We start from the raw sequence: 19,050 nt of genomic DNA, 5'->3' as shown, positions 1-19,050 counted from the left end.
GCTAAGCAGGCCTAGGCACTCGTATCTTCCTTCCTGCCCTCACCGCCAGCCAACCTGCCCCCACCTCCAATCCAACCGCAGCCAGGCAAGCACATCCTGCCCAGCACCCCTTCTGGCCACCACCCTCCAGCTCACAAAGAAAACTCCCCTCTATCCTCCCTGTGCCCCTGCCCTACCACCATGACAGCCCTCCCCTTTCCAGGTCTTCTCACTCTTGATTGTTCAAACCTATCCTTGACCACCAAGGCCACAGCTGGTGACCCAGGGCCTCATTTATTCATTTCTCAGCCCCAACACCAGACTCCAGGGACGTCTGAGCTCTCATTTCCATCATCAATGCCCTGTCCCTTTCCCCAAGCTGCTCTGGTGAACAAAGTTGCAAGGGTCCTCCAAGTGTACCAAGCTCCCACTCCCACTAACTCTCTTGTCCTGTTCCCTGACCCCAGCCACACTGGCCACGTGCTCTGTGCAGCCCTTGCTGCCACAGGTTGTCCATTGCCTACCTGGCCCCACAGAAGCTGGGAGGCACAGGGCAACCTCCCAGGTCAAATAGTGCCAACTAGCTGATGTCCTTAAATATATCCACCAGCCTAGCCTTTTCTCAACCCTAGACCACACATACCATTGTTGACTCCACATCCCCCAACTCAAATGTCTCTCAGGTAGCTCCCCTGACATAGCCCAAAAAGCTACCTTCCCCCTAAAACCAGGGCCTCCCTCAGTTTCCCACATCAGTGAAATGCATCACTACATGCTTACCCACCTGCCCAGGCCAGAGGGAAGCAGAGCCCTCTATGACTCCCTCACTGCCTCTCCTTCCCCAACAGCCAATCCACCCAAAGTCCATCAGTTCTATCCCAAAAGTGATTGTAAATCTCCATCCCTGTCCACATCTCTATAGCCACTGGGCCTGCCCAAGCTGCCACCACTCACACTGAGATTCATGACAGCCTCCTAAGCACCTCCACCTGGCCCCAGATCTGTGGTCCAGTCCTACCCTGCCCAGGGATGGGACAGCCCATCTTGTACAGATGTGGCTCCAACTGCGTTATTTTCCTGGTTAGAACACTGCAGTGACTTCCTGCTGCATTTAGACCAAAGCTCTGCCTAGAATGTTCTTATTTTCTCTCCAAAGGCTCTTCTAGGACTCTGCCTTGAGGTTATCTCCTCTGAGAGGCTATCACTGACAATTCTGTCCACGCCGGTTCCCTGACTTTTCTTACCCTCTCCTTCTCTAGCACATGTTCCATTTTTGTCTGACATTTATTACCTATCGTTACCACCTCACTGTGAATGTCTGTTTCATGGACCGATGACATTTCATTCACATCATGCCCATTATAGCACCTGGCACACAGACAATAAATATAAGTTAAATGAATGAACAATCATTTCCAAGTCCAAACTGGGGCCATTTTCCTAGTATCCAAGTTTACAAAACGTTTAGAGGAGAGATGTGTAATAGGGCAAGTTTTTTTTTGTTGTTGTTTGTTTGTTTTAGATGGGGTCTCACTCTGTAGCCCAAGCTGGAGTGCAGTGGCATGATCTTGGCTCACTGCAACCTCCACCTCCATGGCTCAGGTGATTCTTGTGCCTCAGCCTCCTGAGCAGCTGGAACTACAGGTAAGTGCCACCACACCCGGCTAATTTTTTGTATTTTTGGGGTTTCAATATGTTGCCCATGGTGGTCTCGAACTCCTGAGCTCAGATGATCAGCCCACTTCAGCCTTCCAAAGTGCTGGGATTATAGGCATGAGCCACGGCACCCAGGCCAGGGCAAGTTTTAAAATATCTCTGTAGACACAGAAACCCCTCTCAGATGACCTGGTGGCTAGCTCTCCTTCCTCTAGGAAGTTTGGGCTGCCAGCATTGCCAGTGACCAAGTCAGGAAGTAAAGAAGACAGAGCCTGCCACTGCTGCCCCAGCCCTGGGCTCAGGGAGCAGGTGTATAACCCCATACAGAGGCAGGGCCACAGGCAACACGTGATTACCTGGGGCCTGCCCAGACACTGGGAGCCTCAGGTCCTTGCTTTGCAGGCCTGTAGCAGGATGAGAATAAAGTGGCCTGTCCATCCATCTGAGCCAGGAGTGTGGTATAAGCACTAAGGATGTCTTTGGTCAAAGCCAGAACCAAACTGACCAGACCAGGTTTATGAACAAGCTCTCCATGCTCTTGGGAGATGCTCTGACTCCCACATATCTTGGGCATCTGAAAGAGATGCCAACAACCTCTGCCAATCTTCCTATCTCCATAGGTACCTGTTCCATGGGGCCCAGGGTGCTGTTCTTCCAAAACCACCTCTTTCTCCCATTCTAGGCAGTCCTCCTCAGCTCCATCCAAGGGGCCTGGCTGTCCCCAAAACACACACCCCAGGCCTGTACCTCACCTTGATGTAGGTGTCCAAGGCAGGATGGACACGGCGGGTAGCCAGCCAGATGGACAGGATGGTAGTGTAGGGGAAGGTGGCTGTCACCACATGGCTGGGTGCCGGGAAGGAGAACACCTTGAAACCAAATTTCTGGTAGAGGTCGATGAGCTCAGGGGAGGGTGATTCCTCACCTTCACTCAGGATGCTGCCCACAGCACAACGGCACTTATCAGGAGGCACCTGGGGAAGCAAAGCATGGGTGTGAGAGTTAGGCAAAGGAAGGAGGCCCTCAAACCTCCTTCCTCCTGGGCCTGTGCCAGATCAGGCCTCAAAGAACCACCAGTTCTGACAAGCCATGCAGCCCCAGATACCAGGACAGAGCTAGCTATTTTCCTACTAGAACCCACCTATGGCCCCTGTCTGTGGCATCGTACTGCAGGACTCTCATCCATTCCTTCAACAACATGCCATGCTCTGTGGAAACCCAGGGATCATAGTGAGGGGTTAGACTTGGTCTCTGCCCTCCAGGAGGCCAGGAGAGGGAAGGACACAGAAGACCTCTGAACCATCACCCTCCACATGGCTCCACTGAGGGGGCCCTTCCACCTCCTGATGAGACTCTGTGTCAGCCCCCACTCCCCAGGGCCACCAGCAGGACTGTACAGTGGCTGATCCTGCAGCCTAGCTCCAGCACATCCCTATTAGCTCATTTCCCTCCTATCGCCTGAAGAAGAACAGGCTTCACAAACAGAGAAATTATGGCAGGCAAGGGAGCAAAACTGAGGAGTGGGAATAAAGAGCTCAGGGCCTTCTAAGGTCATGCCCTAGGAAAGCATGAACATGTGTGTGTGTGTGTTTACAGACATGCTTGCAGGGTCAGGATCTGGCAAGTGGCTGTGGAGGGGATGCAGGAAGCACCTGTCAGGACATCGAATCAGGATCACTGACCTTTGTGTTGCTGATGAGATTCTGTGAAGACATCATTCTCCCCATCCCTCTGGGAGGGCCAGCTACCATCACCAGAGCCTCTAGACTTCTTCTCCAATCCATGGCCCATCAAGGGACCTATCCCACTTCCCAAGTCCCTTCCTGGCCAACAGCCAAGAACCACTGGTTCCCCTCCAAGTCTCTGTAGGTTGCTAGTGCCTGCGTTTCCCATTCTGCCCCACTCCCTGCCAAACTTCCCTCTGGCTCCCAGAAAACTTAGCCAGGTAAGGCTCCTGTGTGAGCCTCCAACACTTCCTAGGACTGACACAAGGCTGCAAGACCCAGTACTCATTTCTCCTCCTGGCATCAGGGGGCCTCACTTTATCTCACCTACTGCTACCTGTTTCCCATGTCAGCTTTCCAAGGGCCTAAGTCTACAGCAGCCTTCAGGCTGGGCCCTCAGAGGCATATGATCTTGAATCAAAGAGATTCAGCACAGACCTTGTACCCTCAATCCGGTGTTGCTCAACTCTAAAGGCTCCTTTCTCCCCCTATTGAGGGCCTACTGACTCCTAAGTTTATTATTTTTTTCTTTTAAAAATAATTTTTGCCAGCAGTTCATGTTCACAGGGATGACCCCTAAATTTAAACAGGCTACTCCCTTTACCTCCACTTACTCCTCTCTCCAGCCCTCCTTTCCAGCACTGTGAAATCATTATTACCTGTTCTCACCTCTACCTCCCATTACAGCCCTTTCCAAGCCCTCTCCAAAATCTCCTGGGGGGTTTCTTGGCCCTGAATGGCCTCCTCTACTCAGGCCAACCCAGCCCTTCCTTTTCATCACAATTTGCCTGGGACTTTGGCACCTAATCCAGGCTCTCACCTCTAAGCAGACCCTAACGCTCTCACCTCTAAGCAGACCCTAACGATCACCTTCAACTGTCTGCAGCTCTGGTCCCCTTGCGGCCCCCTTGAATCCTATGGCATCCAAAACTGGTTCAGAGCTTTAGTAGCAGGCAACAGGATGTAGTGGTCAGAAACACAGCTTGAGAGAGGCAGGCCAGGGGTGAATCTGAGTCGTGTGATTCTAGACAAGTCCCTTGCATTCTGGGAGACCCAGTTCCTTAATATCTAGTTACAGAACTGTCATATTAAACAAGAAACTTCATGAGAGCTTAGCGCAGGTCCAGCATTCAGCAAGTGCTCTATAATTGTTGGTTATTAGTAGCTATAACACAGTCCAAACAGCTTTCCGTGGCCTAGAATGCCGAACCAACCAAACCTCTGAATGTGCAGCTCCTCCCTGTCTGTCCTTCAGGTTCAAATGCCCTCTTGGAGAGCCTTTCAGAGTGGCTCGGTGGCACTCTCTTATCCACCAATATTTTGCTGTAAACTCTCTTGCCCTCCACAAGTCTACCTTGCACACAGTCACTTCTCTTGGCCTGAAACTCCTCCCACCTCACCCAGAGGCGCAGGAGAACACTGCAATACCACCTCTTGTCTCTAGATGGTGGAAATGCACTACTTCACACACCAAGACTTGACCAGATAGGCAGGAAGTTCACTGGTGGACCTCCTGCTGACGAGCCAAGGGACAGTGCCTGCCACAAAGCCTATCGTCATGTCCCTGACCCTAGCAACCTGTGCTGTGCAAAAGAAACATCTATATAAGTCACATGGAGAAAGAGGTGGACAGTCACTTGATCTCTTTCTTTCTACCCCTGGCTTGCCTGGGTTTGAGTCCCAGAGTCTTTCCTGGGAACACTTCAGCAACCCTCATGGGACTCGCAGCTCAACATCCTCTTCAGTCACCAAAAGACACCAGAACACATGTGGTCATATTGCTTAGAACCTCTCAATGGCTCCCAATTTACCTCTAGGATGAAACTAAATTCACAAGTGCAGTAGGCAAGGCTCTTTTAGAGTGGCCCACATAATACTGCATAAATCTGCCCACACACTCACCTTGCACTCCCTTTCTGCAGCCTCAGGCCTCAGCAGGGGCCAGAACCCAGATGGGCAGGCACCTACTGAGTGTCTGCATGGCAGAGGGAGGGACAAATCCAGGCTCTGGCCCAGCCCGCCTTGCCAGCCTCCTCACCCACCACACCCCTACACACACCCACAGGAAACTATTTGCAGCTCCCCAAACATGCCACGTCCTCCCATGCTTCCTGCCTTTGCGTAAGCTACTTCCTCTGCCTGCAATGTCCTTCACCCTATTCCAGAGTCCCTTCTGCCTGGGAAACTCCTGCCCATGCTGCCAGACTCAGTTCAACTTTTCCCTTCAAAGCTTTCTGCTGCTCTCCACCAAGCAGCATCTCCTCTCTAATCACAAGTACCTACCAGGGAGCATCTTGTGCTGCACTGTAATTGACGGCCTCCCCATCTCTTCCCACCTCTAGGCAAAAGGTCCAGGATCCTGCGCACACTTGGGGCATGCTCAGTGATAGTACCTGCATGCACACACAAGCCCTGCACCATAACAAGCTTCCTCTCCTTCCACCTGGAGAAAAGGAAGAGCTCTTGTCACAGTGGAAGAAGGAAGCTAAGGAGACAGGGCTTCCAGGATCCAGGAGGTGTGTGGGGCACAGTGTCTCCTTTCCTGGCTGAGCAACTCCCTAATTCCACAAGTAAGAACATTTCCTACTCCCTCCCCCTGCCCTGGCCTAAGGGGCAGGCTAGAAGGTCCCTTAGCCAGCCTACTACCCATTAAGCGACCCCATGTAAAGTTGAAGATGGGAAGCAGCTTAATAAGGCACCAACAAGGGGGAGATGGCACAGACTCTGAAATAACCCAGAGAGTGGCAAGGCTGGTCCAGTAGCAGAGGAAGGCTTTCCTGGCCTCCCAGTAAAGCCCAGACACACCTCCAGGGGAAAGGCCTACTAAGGTTGTCAAGGGCTCAGAAGGTTGGGATGTCCTGATGAGCAAGAGACCCCATCAACCTTGGCTCAATGCAACATCTTTATTTGGGCCTAACCCTAGGACATAGGCCTGGGCCTCCCAGCTCTACCTGCCTGCTCCTCTTCCTCCTCAGAACAGCTATTTCTCTGGGTACCTCTGCCTAGAATAAAAATTGGACTAGAACTAGCACCTACAAGGAATCACACCCCGGAAACAGGGCAGTGGCCAGAACCACCACTACTCGGGGTAAAGACAAGCCCATTCGGGATCTGTCCTCAAAGCAAGAGTACCAGGAAAACTGGTACTCTTGAGGTATGCCAGGCCCCAGAGCATTTCCTCTGGGCTGAGAAGCCTCCTGAGTCCCATCATTGGGAGAAGAGGGCCATCTGCTTGGAACCCGAAGCTTCCAAGTATGGGCTAGTCCTAAAGCTGGCCCCACTGCCTCATCCTGAGTGGTGTCACAGTGCCCTGCTGACCCTGTTGTGTGAGGCTATCATGAAGACAGCCACCTTAGGGCCACTGCTGAGCCAAGACCTTGCTGAGTCTGGGAACTGGACAAGACTGATTATCTTCCAGGATGCAGGAAAGAGAAATGGTATCAGTTGGCCCACCAAATGTAGTCACTGGGTTCAGGATTAATGGAAACAGCCAACCCCAGGCCCACAACCTACACAACCTGACAGGGACAGCGGCACCATCTCTCAAACCCAGGCACAGAGGGCTGCCCTTACTCCTCCCATACCAGCCCACTGACCCAGGGCTACCCAACATATGGGGGAAAGTAGAGGCAGGGTCCTTCATTTGCATTGGTACTCCCAAGGGAATAGAGCAGCTGCACTGGCCCATAACTAGAGAGTTGATACGGGACCTCGTTTGCCCTCCTGGGTGCCACAGGTCAACACACCAACCCCAACTTCCCGGGACAGCTTATGCCCAAAGGCACACAGAGACAGGTAGCAGTCAGGACATGAGCTGATGCAGATAGCCAGGCCAGAGGACAGGACCCATTCTTCAGGCTCAGGAGGAAAGAGAGGAGTCAACAAGATACCAGTCCTCAAAAGTGAGTTTACTTAGAAACCTTTCAGGAACCTTCCTCTATATCCCTACACCCTCAAACAGAATCCTAACAACAGCTGATATCTGACCAGGCACTCACCACTTTCCTTAGTCGCTGCCTTCCAAGCATAGGCTCACTAAATGCAAACGGCCCTCTGTGGTTGGTACTGTTTTCAACCCTGTTCCTGAGGCCCAAACAACCAAGATACTCAGCCACGGTCACAAAGCAAGGCAGTGCTGAAGTCAGGATTCAAACCCAAGCAGACCAGCTTCAGAGCTGCGCCACACAACCCAGAGGCATCCAGGAGTCCGAGAAATTGGTCCTGGTGAGGAATGGGCTGCACAATGGCTTTTCCCTGCACTGTGCCTTTTCACATGGCCCAAACAACCTGCAAGAGGCTGGGACTAGACCAGAGGCAGGCAGGGTCCCTAAAAGTACAACGTCCCAGAGGCATGAGGTTCTCAGGAAGGACTGGATGTCAAGTGTGACACCCACCTATTAAGGGCTGGGTATTGGGCCACATCCTTATTATTTAGCCCCCACAAAACAAAAACCCTGAGGTTTTTTTTTTTTTTTTTTTTTTGGGGACGGAGTTTCGCTCTTGTTACCCAGGCTGGAGTGCAATGGCGCGATCTCGGCTCACCGCAACCTCCGCCTCCTGGGTTCAGGCAATTCTCCTGCCTCAGCCTCCTGAGTAGCTGGGATTACAGGCACGCGCCACCATGCCCAGCTAACTTTTTGTAGTTTTAGTAGAGACGGGGTTTCACCGTGTTGACCAGGATGGTCTCGATCTCTTGACCTCGTGATCCACCCGCCTCGGCCTCCCAAAGTGCTGGGATTACAGGCTTGAGCCACCGCGCCCGGCAACCCTGAGGTTTTATACTCATGTGACAGATGAGGAGATTCTTTTATACTCATGTGACAGGTGAGGAGACAGACTCAGACAGGCCAAGTGACTCACCTAAAGTCACAAAGTGGTTAGCAGTGGAGCCCTGATTCAACCCCAGAAGGGCAAATCCAAAGCCCCCTCCTCTCACACCTCATCTCACCTCACCTCAAGGACAGTTCTAGTGGGCAGAGAGGAGTTGGTGCTTCCAGACCTGTCCCATACAGTTAACCTACTACACAGCAAATGCCTAGACTCCACCTGGCAGAAAATAACTATGGAGTAACTGGGATAGGGGGTGGCCCGGGCCCTCAGGAAACATCCCAGCCCACATTCCAGTTGCCCTTGTTGAGGAGGTCAGTCCTGGGAAATCCTACTCCCTCACTCCTTCCCTAAGTGCCTCCAAGGAGGGCAGGGAGCCCCATCTCCACACACACTGAGGGAAGAGGGAATATGACACAGGCCTACAACAGAACTCTTTCCAGTTCAGCTCTTGCAGACCTGGTAGGCCTGGGCATTGGTTCTCATTGGACTAAGAGAAAGGGGGCTTCAATGGCAGTCTAGCTTACTAAAGGCAGAACCAAGTACCACCAGTTCCCCAACCCACTCCATGCCTGGAGCAAACACCACCTCCTAGGTGCCAGATGTAAGCAGCAAATACAGAACCACTTGGGCCAGGTAAACTGAACAGGCTGTCATACCCCTCTTGCCTCAGCCAGGCTCTCCACACAAGCAAGCAGGCAGGCTGCTTAAGCTCCAAGCACAGCAGCGCAGGTGGTGGCGGCACAGGGTGGGGCAGTAGGTAGAGGGCCAGCCTGGCAGACAGGATAGGTCCACAGGCACAGTGACAGCAGCCCAGCCACTAGGAACTGTCCACAGGCCAGAGCTGGCAGGATCAAGTGAGGCACTCAGGGTCATCTCAGCTCCTCCCTTTCCCTCCAACACTGAAGGCTTCCAGAGGGACCAAGCCCAAAAGGGAGCCTGAAGTTACTTTCCAAGCCCCCAGCACCCACCCCAGAAGCAGGACTGAGGGCAGAGCAGTTTTTCTAGCCAAGACCCTTCCCCAGCCATGCAAGGGCAGTATGGACCACTGTGTGTAGGGGAGCAGATCTGTGACTGATATCCACCTACACCTGACCCGTATCTCTGAACTCATCCCATCTCCCTTGCATACCTTGAAGAGGAATGGCCCATACTCCATGAATGCTGGGCTCTGAGGCAGGTGAGGGCACCCATGAGCCCCTGTCAGGGTCTGTCCAGTTTCCAACAGACTCCTTCCCCACCTTCCCATCCCCAACTATGCCAAGGCCTTCAGGGATGGAGAATGAAATCCTTCCTCCTCCCTCACAGGAACCACTCATCCTGACCTGCTACCTCTTCCCATACAGGACTCCAGAGCACAGGGCTAACAGCTCTAGCAGCATCTACTATGAACAGGTCCACAGCAACTGCCACTATCCCACCTTAGTGGTACCCTCTCTTGTACTACTTCCTGGGTCCACACCCAGCTAGGTAGAACCAGCCTCCTCTCTGCCCAGCTGAGGACAGGAAGAGGCATGGCTAGCGAGCTGTCCATCACACCTCATGGGGGCAGGCAGCATCTAAAGCTTCGTGGCACCTCTCACCTGATAACTCACCACCCCACTCACAGAGCCTGACAAATCCTCACTGTCTCCCCACACTCACAGAGAAGCAGATTCTGGCTCCTGTTGCTCTGGGGTGGGGAAGGAGGACTGAGGGAGGGACATTCAACAGGTCTGCCTCTATTCTCTTTCTCTGAGAACCAGAGCATGCCCCAGGCTGCATACTGCTGGTGGAGGAAGCCTAAGGGGCAAAAAGCTTGGATTCTCAGCCCACTCCAGGACCAGGATGGGGCCTTTCCTCTAGGCTTCTGTCTAATACCCACACACTGGGAGGTTCTGGCCTCCATGGTACCCCAGTGCCCAACACAGAGCCTGGTACAGAGTAGGTGCTCAAATACTTGTTAAATGAAAACAACAAAGTATGAGATCAGTACCTTACTCCTACTATCTGAACCTGTTTTCGCCTCCATAATATGGAGTGAGGACCAGGAGGCTTCAGGTCCTTCTGGACCAGACAGTCTGTGATAGCCACGAGCACCTGAAGCCTGGGGGTCCATGGTTCCCTGAATCTGTTACAATCTCTGTCAGGCACAGAATGCACTGACCAGTCCCCTGAGTAGATGGGGACCCAAGTGTCCCTGAGCCATCCCAGGTGCCAGAGTGTAACCTAGCTCTAAATGGGGACACAGGTGCCTTCTGGACTGACCCAGGACTGGGAGAGGCAGGATCAGAAGGGTCACTTTGACCTGTTCACTCATCCTGTGTCAGCCAAATGTCCACAGCCAGGCCAAGGGTCTAGGTTTGCTCAGTCTGACCTCTCAGTACATGTTAGCACAAATGGTTTTCCCACCCATCTTTGTTGTTGCTAAGCATCTGTTGAGAGCTAAGTGCTGGGGTAAATGCCTCACCTGTATCCCTTATCCCTTCTCAGTCTAACTAAGAAGCAAGTATTTTATCATTACTCTGCAGACAGGGAAATAGAGGCTCAGAAAGATTATGTGATATGCCTAAGATCATGCAGGAGAACAGTGATGGGACAGAATCAGAACTCAGGCCTGCTAGCCTCAAAGCTGTGTTCTCAGGCCACAGTCCCCAGACGAGCACCCAAGTCAGACTATGCCCAGCCAACTGTGGAGCCCCAGGGCCCACCCGATGGGGTCCACACATCTCTGGGAAAGCTACAGGAGGCAGTGGCCATGCCAGAATATCCCATACCAGTGTTCTTTCATCTCACTCTTCCATAGACCAGCCTCCAGCACTGACCCCAAGGTACCCTGCTGCCTTAGCTCTTTCCCATCCGGGAATTAGCACCTTCAACCCAAGAGGCAACATGTTGATTCCAGAACAGGCAGACACGCCAATGAGGAGAGAGGCAGCTGCAAGGACTCTCCTACTTCCCACTGGGGCCTTGCAGAAGGCAAGGTGGGAAGGAGGGGCAGGGGAAAGTAGAGAGACAGGGGCTTACACAACAGAGCCCTTGCAGGGGTGAGGGTCACACATCTGATCTAGGAGCTCCCATGGCCCACTGTCTATCCCATCCCACTCAGGCTTATGTGCTCCCACCTTCCGTTAGTACCACCTCCTGGCCATGTGACTGCAAAACCTCAAACAATGTCGACTCATCCCTCAACCAACCCATGGCACCTCTCACCTGGGCCTCTTCTATGGCCTCCTGCCTTATCTCCTTCCCCCCTCCACCTGCCCTTCAGCTAACTTCCTAAAACAAAGGTAGCAAATTGTGCCACACCCTTCTTCCCAACCTGCTGTACCTTCCCACCACCTGGCTAGGCAAACCCTTTGTCTTTCTCCACCCACCACATGTCCATTAGCCACAATTCTCCAGTCATCCCATGTCTCCAGGCTCTTGCTGTTGCAGTTTTCTTAGCCAAGTAACCCATCCCAACAGATGTGAGAAGGCCCAGCTGAAATCTACCCCTTCTGTGGGCCTCCCCAGCAGACTCATGACAGCCTCCCTGAACCCACAGCTCAAAGTTCTGTGGACATCAAGCACATTGTCTTGTTGGAGAATCACTTGTGTGGGGCTGATGTGTCAGCCACACAGAGCTTCCTGAGGGCAGAGCCAGGTGTGATTCATCTCCAGATTGTAGGTGTAGAGCAGAACCTGGCACAGAGAGGGAACCAGCACACCCTGTTTCAACTAGTGGCCCAGTGAGCCCAGTCAGTAGACACTGGGTAGGCTGCAGGGCTTATCCACTTGAGCTCTTCAGGCATGGAAATCAGAACTGGGGATTTCAAATGCTTGGCCTGGCATGGCTCAGTATTAGAGGCTGAAGAACCCTTAACAGAACTGCCAGCCCATCCAGCTGTGGGCAGCACAACCCCATAACATAGCAGGAGGCTACATTGGCAAGCTCTGACTCACCATAGGTTGTAAGAACAGCCAGACACCCACAGCGTGCTAGTGATGCTGGATTAGTCTTTGACTTGAGCATTCTGAACATTCTAAGTAGTTCATCTGGCTCTACTAGCCCCCCACGCCCTCTTCCAACTAGGCAGCTTGAGGTCTAAGGAAATGCCGTATCACTGGGTTGGGGGGCATCAGAATGGCTGAAGAGGAACGATTCCAAGCCCCTCTCATGCCAAGGGGCTGCCCGCTCGACCCTCAAGGGTCTACAACTATGGCAAGAGAGTTGAGGGATGGAAAGTACAGAAACAGAAAGATGTAACCCCACAGAGTGGGCAGAATCTGAATGGCTGGGCCTTAGAGCACTGGCCCCAAATGGAGATGGAAGGAGGGATGACAAGAAGAGGCAGCAGGGGACCAAAGTCCTGGCAGAAACTAGGGACCCAAGGTGGTATAGCTCACTGCATTTGGAAATCCACGAGTAGCCATGGGCACGGGAACCAGAGGCAGGCAAGTAGAAAGCCCAAAAATGGATGCCCAGAGGATAAGTCCAGGCTAAATCTGGAAGGCGCTTCAAGCTCTCGGAGGAAGGGTCTGCAGGGCCTGCTCAAAGATTTTCCCACCCTTTCCTCAGCAACCAAAACTACCCTCCCCAAAGAAGCCCTGGCCCACCAGGTCCATCCATGGGACAGAACCCCATGGAGGCTCCTTACCATGTGGGGGTTGTCATAGTAGACAGCGATGGAGCGAAGCTTGGGGGAGATGCTGCAGCTCTCGGTGAAAAGCCGCCCAGTCTCACCATAGGGCCCCATGTGGAACTTGTAGGCCACAGTGATGTTGAGGATGGGGGGTGAGCCAGCACTCACTGCCACCCCAGCCAGCAGACCTGAGTACCCGGCAAAGGCCAGCAGCGTCAGCAGCAGTAAGAGAGTCAGGCCCCCAATCAGGCCCAGTAGTAGCAGGTCCGACATGGCTCTGGACCCCCCACACTGCACCCCAAGGCAACTGCAAAGGAGAAAGAAGGGAGAGGAGGCTGGTAGCCTGCTCTGACAATGTGCCCACCTGCCCACCAACCAGTTCTGGCCCAACCTCCTCAGCCCTGCCTTGAGTGCTCTGACCCAGAAAGGGGAGGGGCCAGAGGTGTTTACACATAGAGTGACCTAGAAGGGAGCTACAAAGGATGACTGAAGCCACAAGCCTCTTCATTTCTTAATCACTGTCGGTGAAGATGTCAGAGCAGCTCTACCTGTCAGCTGGCAGCCCTGGTCACACCTGGGGAAACTGAATCACAGAGGGGCACAGGAGTGAGTTAGCCAAGGACATACTCCTGGCCCTGACAAGTCTCCCCCAGATAAGCCAGACACCCGCCAACCTGCCTTTCCTTAACTTTACCTCTTCCTCACCACTGCTAAGCCATGCCAACAGCCCAGCCTCCCCAAGCCTCAGGGACTACTGCCAGAGAAGGACCAGCAAATGCCAGGGTCTCAACACTTATTAATAAACAGGGAAACCATTAGGAAAAAAAATTCCTGAGGGAAAACGTGCCTCAGGAAGAGAATTTCATAAGAAACTCTCCTTTGCGAAGTATACTTGGCCTGCCAGGACCTTGCTATCCAGCAAGCTCACCCATCCATAACCAGAAGAAAGACCAGAGCAAAACAGCCTGAGCAGCTAGAACAAAGTCCAATAGTAAGCTCCCCAGACTTCAACCACCAGTGTTAACAAGCTTCATCCCAATTTTCCAGCCATAGAAGAAACAGTGAGGAGTAAGAGGAAAAGGCTGCTGAAAGGGGAGTTGCACAGCAGGAAGTAACAATTACCCATAAGGGGAACAGAAACTGTTCAAGAGCAGGCCCAGGAACATGTAACACAGAAGCCAGTGTGTGAGCTATTCAAGGTAGACTGCCTAGGTCTCCAGGCAGCTTGGGGCCAGAGGCCTAACCCTCTTACACAGAGTGCTCGACCTTAGTTGCCCAGGGGGAAAAAAAAATCACAGCCCAGAGAAAACTGTTTAAAGAGAAAGGGAAGCATGCGGCCCACTGGGGGAACATTCCCACCCAAATAAAGTATATTTGAAGTTTAAATATACTTTTAAAAAGTATACTTAATACTTTTAAATATTATTTAAAAGTAATATTTAACATTTAAAAGATTTTGAAGCTGAAAAGGCCATACTGCAGCTTTGTGGAAAACTTAGCTCTGTGCAATTATTTCTTCCCTGTGGGTGCTGGGTGTTGATTTTACGCTAAAAAATTATCTTTGGAGTCAATGAGCACACAGTATTTGCTCACAAAGAGGCAAAGTAAATTTCTAAACTTTTGGTGTCAGGAAATTAAGGTGCTCCCCACTAGTCTTACCCATTTGTGCTCCTACCCATCAGTATCTCTCTCTTTTCTGCCTGTTCTACTCATCTTGTCTCCAGTTAATTTCATTCCTATTTTCTTTGATGACGAGAAATCTTTCACTGAACACTTACTATACGCCAGGAACTGTCTAAATGTTGAAACACAGCTACTTCATTAATCCTCAAAGCAATCCAACGAGGTAGGTACAGCTAAGGGTACAAGTGGTTAGAAGTTAAGAGACTTGTCCAAGGTCACACAGGTATTAAACAGAGCCACATGGACCAAAATGCAGGCAACACAAGCCCAGACAGTCTGACTCCAGGCCCCCATTTCCACTTTTTCTAACTTCTCTGGTGACTGGCTTCCAGAAAGGCTCAAGCATTTAATCCTTGTTGGACATCTCTGAGCCTAAAGCTGGAAAACTCCCAGCCTCTAGGCTTACACTTGCCTTGGGAATGACAGGCCCTCACCCTGATCTCCCATCCCAGTTTAACACTTTCTGCCCCCTCAAGGAAACTTAGTATCCACCTTTCTCTTCCTCTCACTTCCCAAACTGCTCAGAAAAGGGGGGGGGAAATGCACCTGTGGGTCCCAGAGTTTTGGTCAGCACCAGGAGGGGCAACGTGAATTTCCCCTATATTCAAGAGAAAAGGAAGAGGGTCTGGGAGCTCACCTGAAATGCCAGGCTCACTTTTAGTAACTCCTGGCATCCAGTGCGGCAGGGGCCAAGCGCTCCAGTGCTGGGAGATGAAAGAACAGTCACCCCTGCCCAGGAATAACCACTGAGCCGAGCATCGTGCCCTGACTACCCTCTTCAGGGAAAGCCCACCGGGGCCTCTAAAGCATCCTCGTCCCATTCTCAAGCCCCTTGGGGAAATCTGAAGCCACACCTAGCTTTACAATGTCAGGGCTCTTCACTAGAGCCGTGGTCACGCCCCTCTTCCTGGAGGGCTCCAGCCACACCTGGCGCCCAGAAACTGCCGTTGCCGCTGACCTCCGGCAGACTGCACCCTTTCGAGACTCAGTTTCCCTACGCTCAGAGGCCCGGGATGGACGCGTGCGGCCGGTGCGGGCGAGCGTCAGGGAAGGCTGCCCCCAGCCGGCTTCCTGGTGCCGCTCACGTGCGCGGCGGCAAAGGGCCGGGCCCTTAAAGGGCCCGTCACGAGCTAAACTTCTGTTCCAGAGGGTGGTGGGACCCTAAGGGAGGGTGGGCCGCCGTCTCCCACTCTCGGATTCCAGCCCCTGCTCACTCCAGACCTCTCCTATTTACTCAGAGCCTTTCTCTTCGCCTACCTCCTGTCGGAGCCCCACGCACATCTGCAACTTAAGGGATGCTAAAGTTTGCAGCCCGAGCTCCGGGGCGCGGCCTTGAGGAACGTGGGCGGAGTTAAAACGTGACTCGCGCCTCCTTCCCCCAGCTCCACGGCCTCGGGGCGTACCTCGCACCGGTGGCCGCAGCAGTGGGCTGCCCGGAAGGGTGGGGGCTGCCCCCAAGGTCGCATCCAGGCCCTCGGACCCGGCAGGGGACAGCTGTGGGCGAGACGAGATGCAAAGAGCGGCCCGGGCCGCGGGGGTCACGGAGCGGACACAGAGAGCTCTGAGGTCGCGCCAGAGCGGACAGGGGTCCCAGACCTACGCCCCGGCGGGTAGGCCTCTCCTCTGGCCCGGCCCTCACCTCAGCAGCCGCCAGTTGCGGACGCCGAACCGCGCAGGCGGCTCCAGGCTCAGTCGCCGAGCCTGCGCGCGCCCGCCGTGCACGCTCGCTCCGCCCTCTCGCGCGGCGGGACGTGGCCGTGACCGTGGGCGCGTGCGCGCGGGACCCGGAGGGCGGAGGACTGACCCGGAGGGCGGAGGACTGCCCCGCCCCGTCTCCATGGCAACGGGCGTGCGTCTGGCCCCAGCACTGGCTGGGCGGGAACCCACGGCGTACCTTCCCGCCTCCAACAAACTATCCGGTTGCTGAGGTTGATTTAGCAACACCCCAGGGCATCTAGATTGGCAGGAGCACTACAATGACAGCCTGGCCCAAGCTCGGGGACGGGAGGCAAGCCCAGTGGCCCGCAGTAGAGGGCCAGGCTGGGGGACAGAGAGCTGGGGCTGAGAATTTGTACAGACTAGGGAGGTGCAGCACAGCAGTATCAGCCTCTGGCATTTGTACTACCTTTAGTCTTGCGACTTTTTCTCACTGTGGCTTCGCAACAGACTTGGAAACCAAGCAAGGCATAGCAGAGGAAGCTGAAGCCCAGCTGGGCTCGCAGAAGAAACTGGTGGATCCAACCTTTGCATAGAGCAAATGTCTGCTTCCTGCCTCCACCCACCCATCCCCACTTCCGTGAGTACATTCATTCATCCAACATTATCACTCCTTGCCAGGACAGTTCTAGGGGCTGGGGATAGAATGAACAAAACCAAGGCTCCGGCTTCCTGGAATCACGTTCCATGGGAATGTCCTTCTTCCAGGCTCCTCCCTCAGTGCCCTGGTTGTGGCTGGGAGAGGCTGGTCTACCTTTCTGGTTTAGCAATAATTTACGTGATTCCCACATCAGGTGTAAGCTCCTTGATGATCAGTTCAATCTTCACCTTAAATTTCTGAGGTCCTACAAACTACAAAGCAGTCTTCTAAGGGCCCAAAGATAAAACGCTCCCCTCTCAACAATGAGTCCTGGACTTTTAGTGGGAGGTGGGGAAGGTGACAACTATGCTCATAAGCTTGGAAACAAGACCAGAGAGGCCAAGAGCTACTTTGGTATCCTGACAAGGACTGATGTTTGGGAGGGGATCGCGCAGATGGGAACACCATGAAGGTGGTGGTGGGAAAAGTCAGCAGTCATAGGATGATTCACCTTGTGGATCCCACTTACTGCATTAGCAAAGAGCAGGCTGGGCACAGAGGCAGTCATAATCCCAGCTTCCCTTCCCTCTGCTTCACATTCTTCTTCGGCAGGCAGGGGGAGATTGAGCCTCGTCCACAGGGCCAAGCCTGCCCCAGCACTCTAGGCAGACTGGCAGAATAGGCAGCTGGCCCCTCACAGTCACTCCGGGCTGGGTCATTGCAGGTCGTGGCAGTTGTTGGGAACATCAAGCACATGGTCAAACCGTCAGCTCAGGTGCCCCAGGCAGGCGGGCTATACACTTGGAAGCATGTCCTTTGACACAAGGAGCAGCCATGGCACGGGCCCAGAGACTGCCAGCCTCTGCCTGCAGGGTCTGTGTGGTCAGTTCTACTGCTTCTGAGAAGGTGGTAAGCTTTTCCCAGGAAACCATTATAAGGAGGTGCCCATTCTTCATTCTTCATCTTGTCCTCTCTGCTCACTTCCCTTAGCCTGGTTGGGGAACTCTAGAGTCCCACGTCAGAGTTCAGCATGTGCCTCAGGAGCTTCAGCACCTCTTTTGTGGAAGGAGAGTCTGTTGGTGACTGGGGCTGCAGGTCATCGCATCAGTCAACCCAGCTTCATCTCAGGCTGCTTCCAACAGTGCCAAGTGAAGTCTCTTGGCAGGATCTCTGCAAAGCAGCGGTTGGCCACCAGGAGGCAGCAGCCTGCTCTGCAAGACTCTTTATTCCAACCCCCAAACTTGCAACAGGTCTGAGGAAACCTGCTAGCCTAGCCAACTGCTGCAGCCACCCTCCACTCCCAAGCCTATCTCCCAATTGCACAGATTCCCCTATCACGGGTCCAGACTTGGCCTTCGTCTCCTCTTGCCTTCTTTTGTTCAAGGAATCACTACAGAAATTCTCTACCCTCCTTTGAAAATTTCCAGAGAATTGTTTCTCCGGGGCCCCTCCCCTTGAATAAATTAAACAGAAAGCTGGAGTAGACTGTCCCTTCTTTCCCCCACCTCTCACACTCCAAAGCTGGTTAGCTCTGTGGGCCGGTGGCTAGATTCCCCAACACGGATGATGATCAGAGAATACACATGCAATGTAAGAATGCTTTCGCTACCACCAGCCACTCACAGACACACCATCTCCCACCCTCTAAAGACACTGTACCCAATCCCCAGCCACTCACAGACACACCATGTCCCACCCTCCAAAGACACTGTACCCAATCCCCAGCCACTCACAGACACACCATGTCCCACCCTCTAGACACTGTACCCAATCCCCAGCCACTCACAGACACAGCATGTCCCACCCTCTGAAGACACTGTACCCAATCCCCAGCCATTCACAAACACACCATCTCCCACCCTCCGAAGGCATTGTGCCCAATCCCCAGCCACTCAGTCTAGTCAGGGCTGCCCTTGCAGAACTCACCTTGGCTGAGGACCAGCTAGCTTCAAGCCACTCTGAAATCAGCTTGCTGTTTCACCTGGAGCGTGGTAATACATCCCTCTTCAGGTGAACAAGAGCAGAAAAAACCCAATGAACCCCCCTGCTACAAAGAGCCTGCCAGCAGTCTTCCTTCTGTTCCTGCCTATCTCTCCACCCAAGGGCCATCCCAGAACATCCCACTATGTTCTAAGATTTATTCCTTTCACCACCACCCAGCCAAACAGCTATCCAGACAATTCCTTGATCAAACAACACTGCCTTCTTGAGTTTAAATTTTATTTTACAAAAAGAGAAATAAAGAAAACTGATAGGCAGTTAGATACTGACTTACAATTGT

The 19,050-nt window shown here is 53.2% G+C and overlaps 1 protein-coding gene across 6 annotated transcripts in view; it reads right to left on the bottom strand.

Moving 5' to 3' along the window:
• The window catches only part of TEX264 (testis expressed 264, ER-phagy receptor), a 33,585-nt gene extending 17,336 nt beyond the window's left edge, over window positions 1-16,249 (bottom strand). The window contains exons 1-4 of one of the 6 annotated variants that reach the window (XM_032290026.1): window positions 16,113-16,179; window positions 14,450-14,646; window positions 12,806-13,097; window positions 2,388-2,609 (exon numbers count right to left, since the gene is read on the bottom strand). In XM_032290026.1, the coding sequence (XP_032145917.1) occupies window positions 2,388-2,609; window positions 12,806-13,097; window positions 14,450-14,469 (534 nt within the window). In that variant the 5' untranslated portion in view covers window positions 14,470-14,646; window positions 16,113-16,179. Of the gene's footprint in view, window positions 1-2,387; window positions 2,610-5,642; window positions 5,805-12,805; window positions 13,098-14,449; window positions 14,647-15,110; window positions 15,673-16,112 lie in introns of those variants that run through there. The other 5 variants (XM_032290027.1, XM_032290025.1, XM_032290029.1 and 2 more) reach the window with 5 other exon arrangements.
• Window positions 16,250-19,050: the final 2,801 nt, after the last annotated feature.

This window comes from Sapajus apella, unplaced genomic scaffold (genome assembly GCF_009761245.1).
Source record: "Sapajus apella isolate SASKATOON/1434 unplaced genomic scaffold, GSC_monkey_1.0 scaffold23, whole genome shotgun sequence".
Taxonomy (NCBI): Eukaryota; Metazoa; Chordata; class Mammalia; order Primates; family Cebidae; genus Sapajus; species Sapajus apella.
This window is presented reverse-complemented; position numbering and strand designations above follow the sequence as displayed.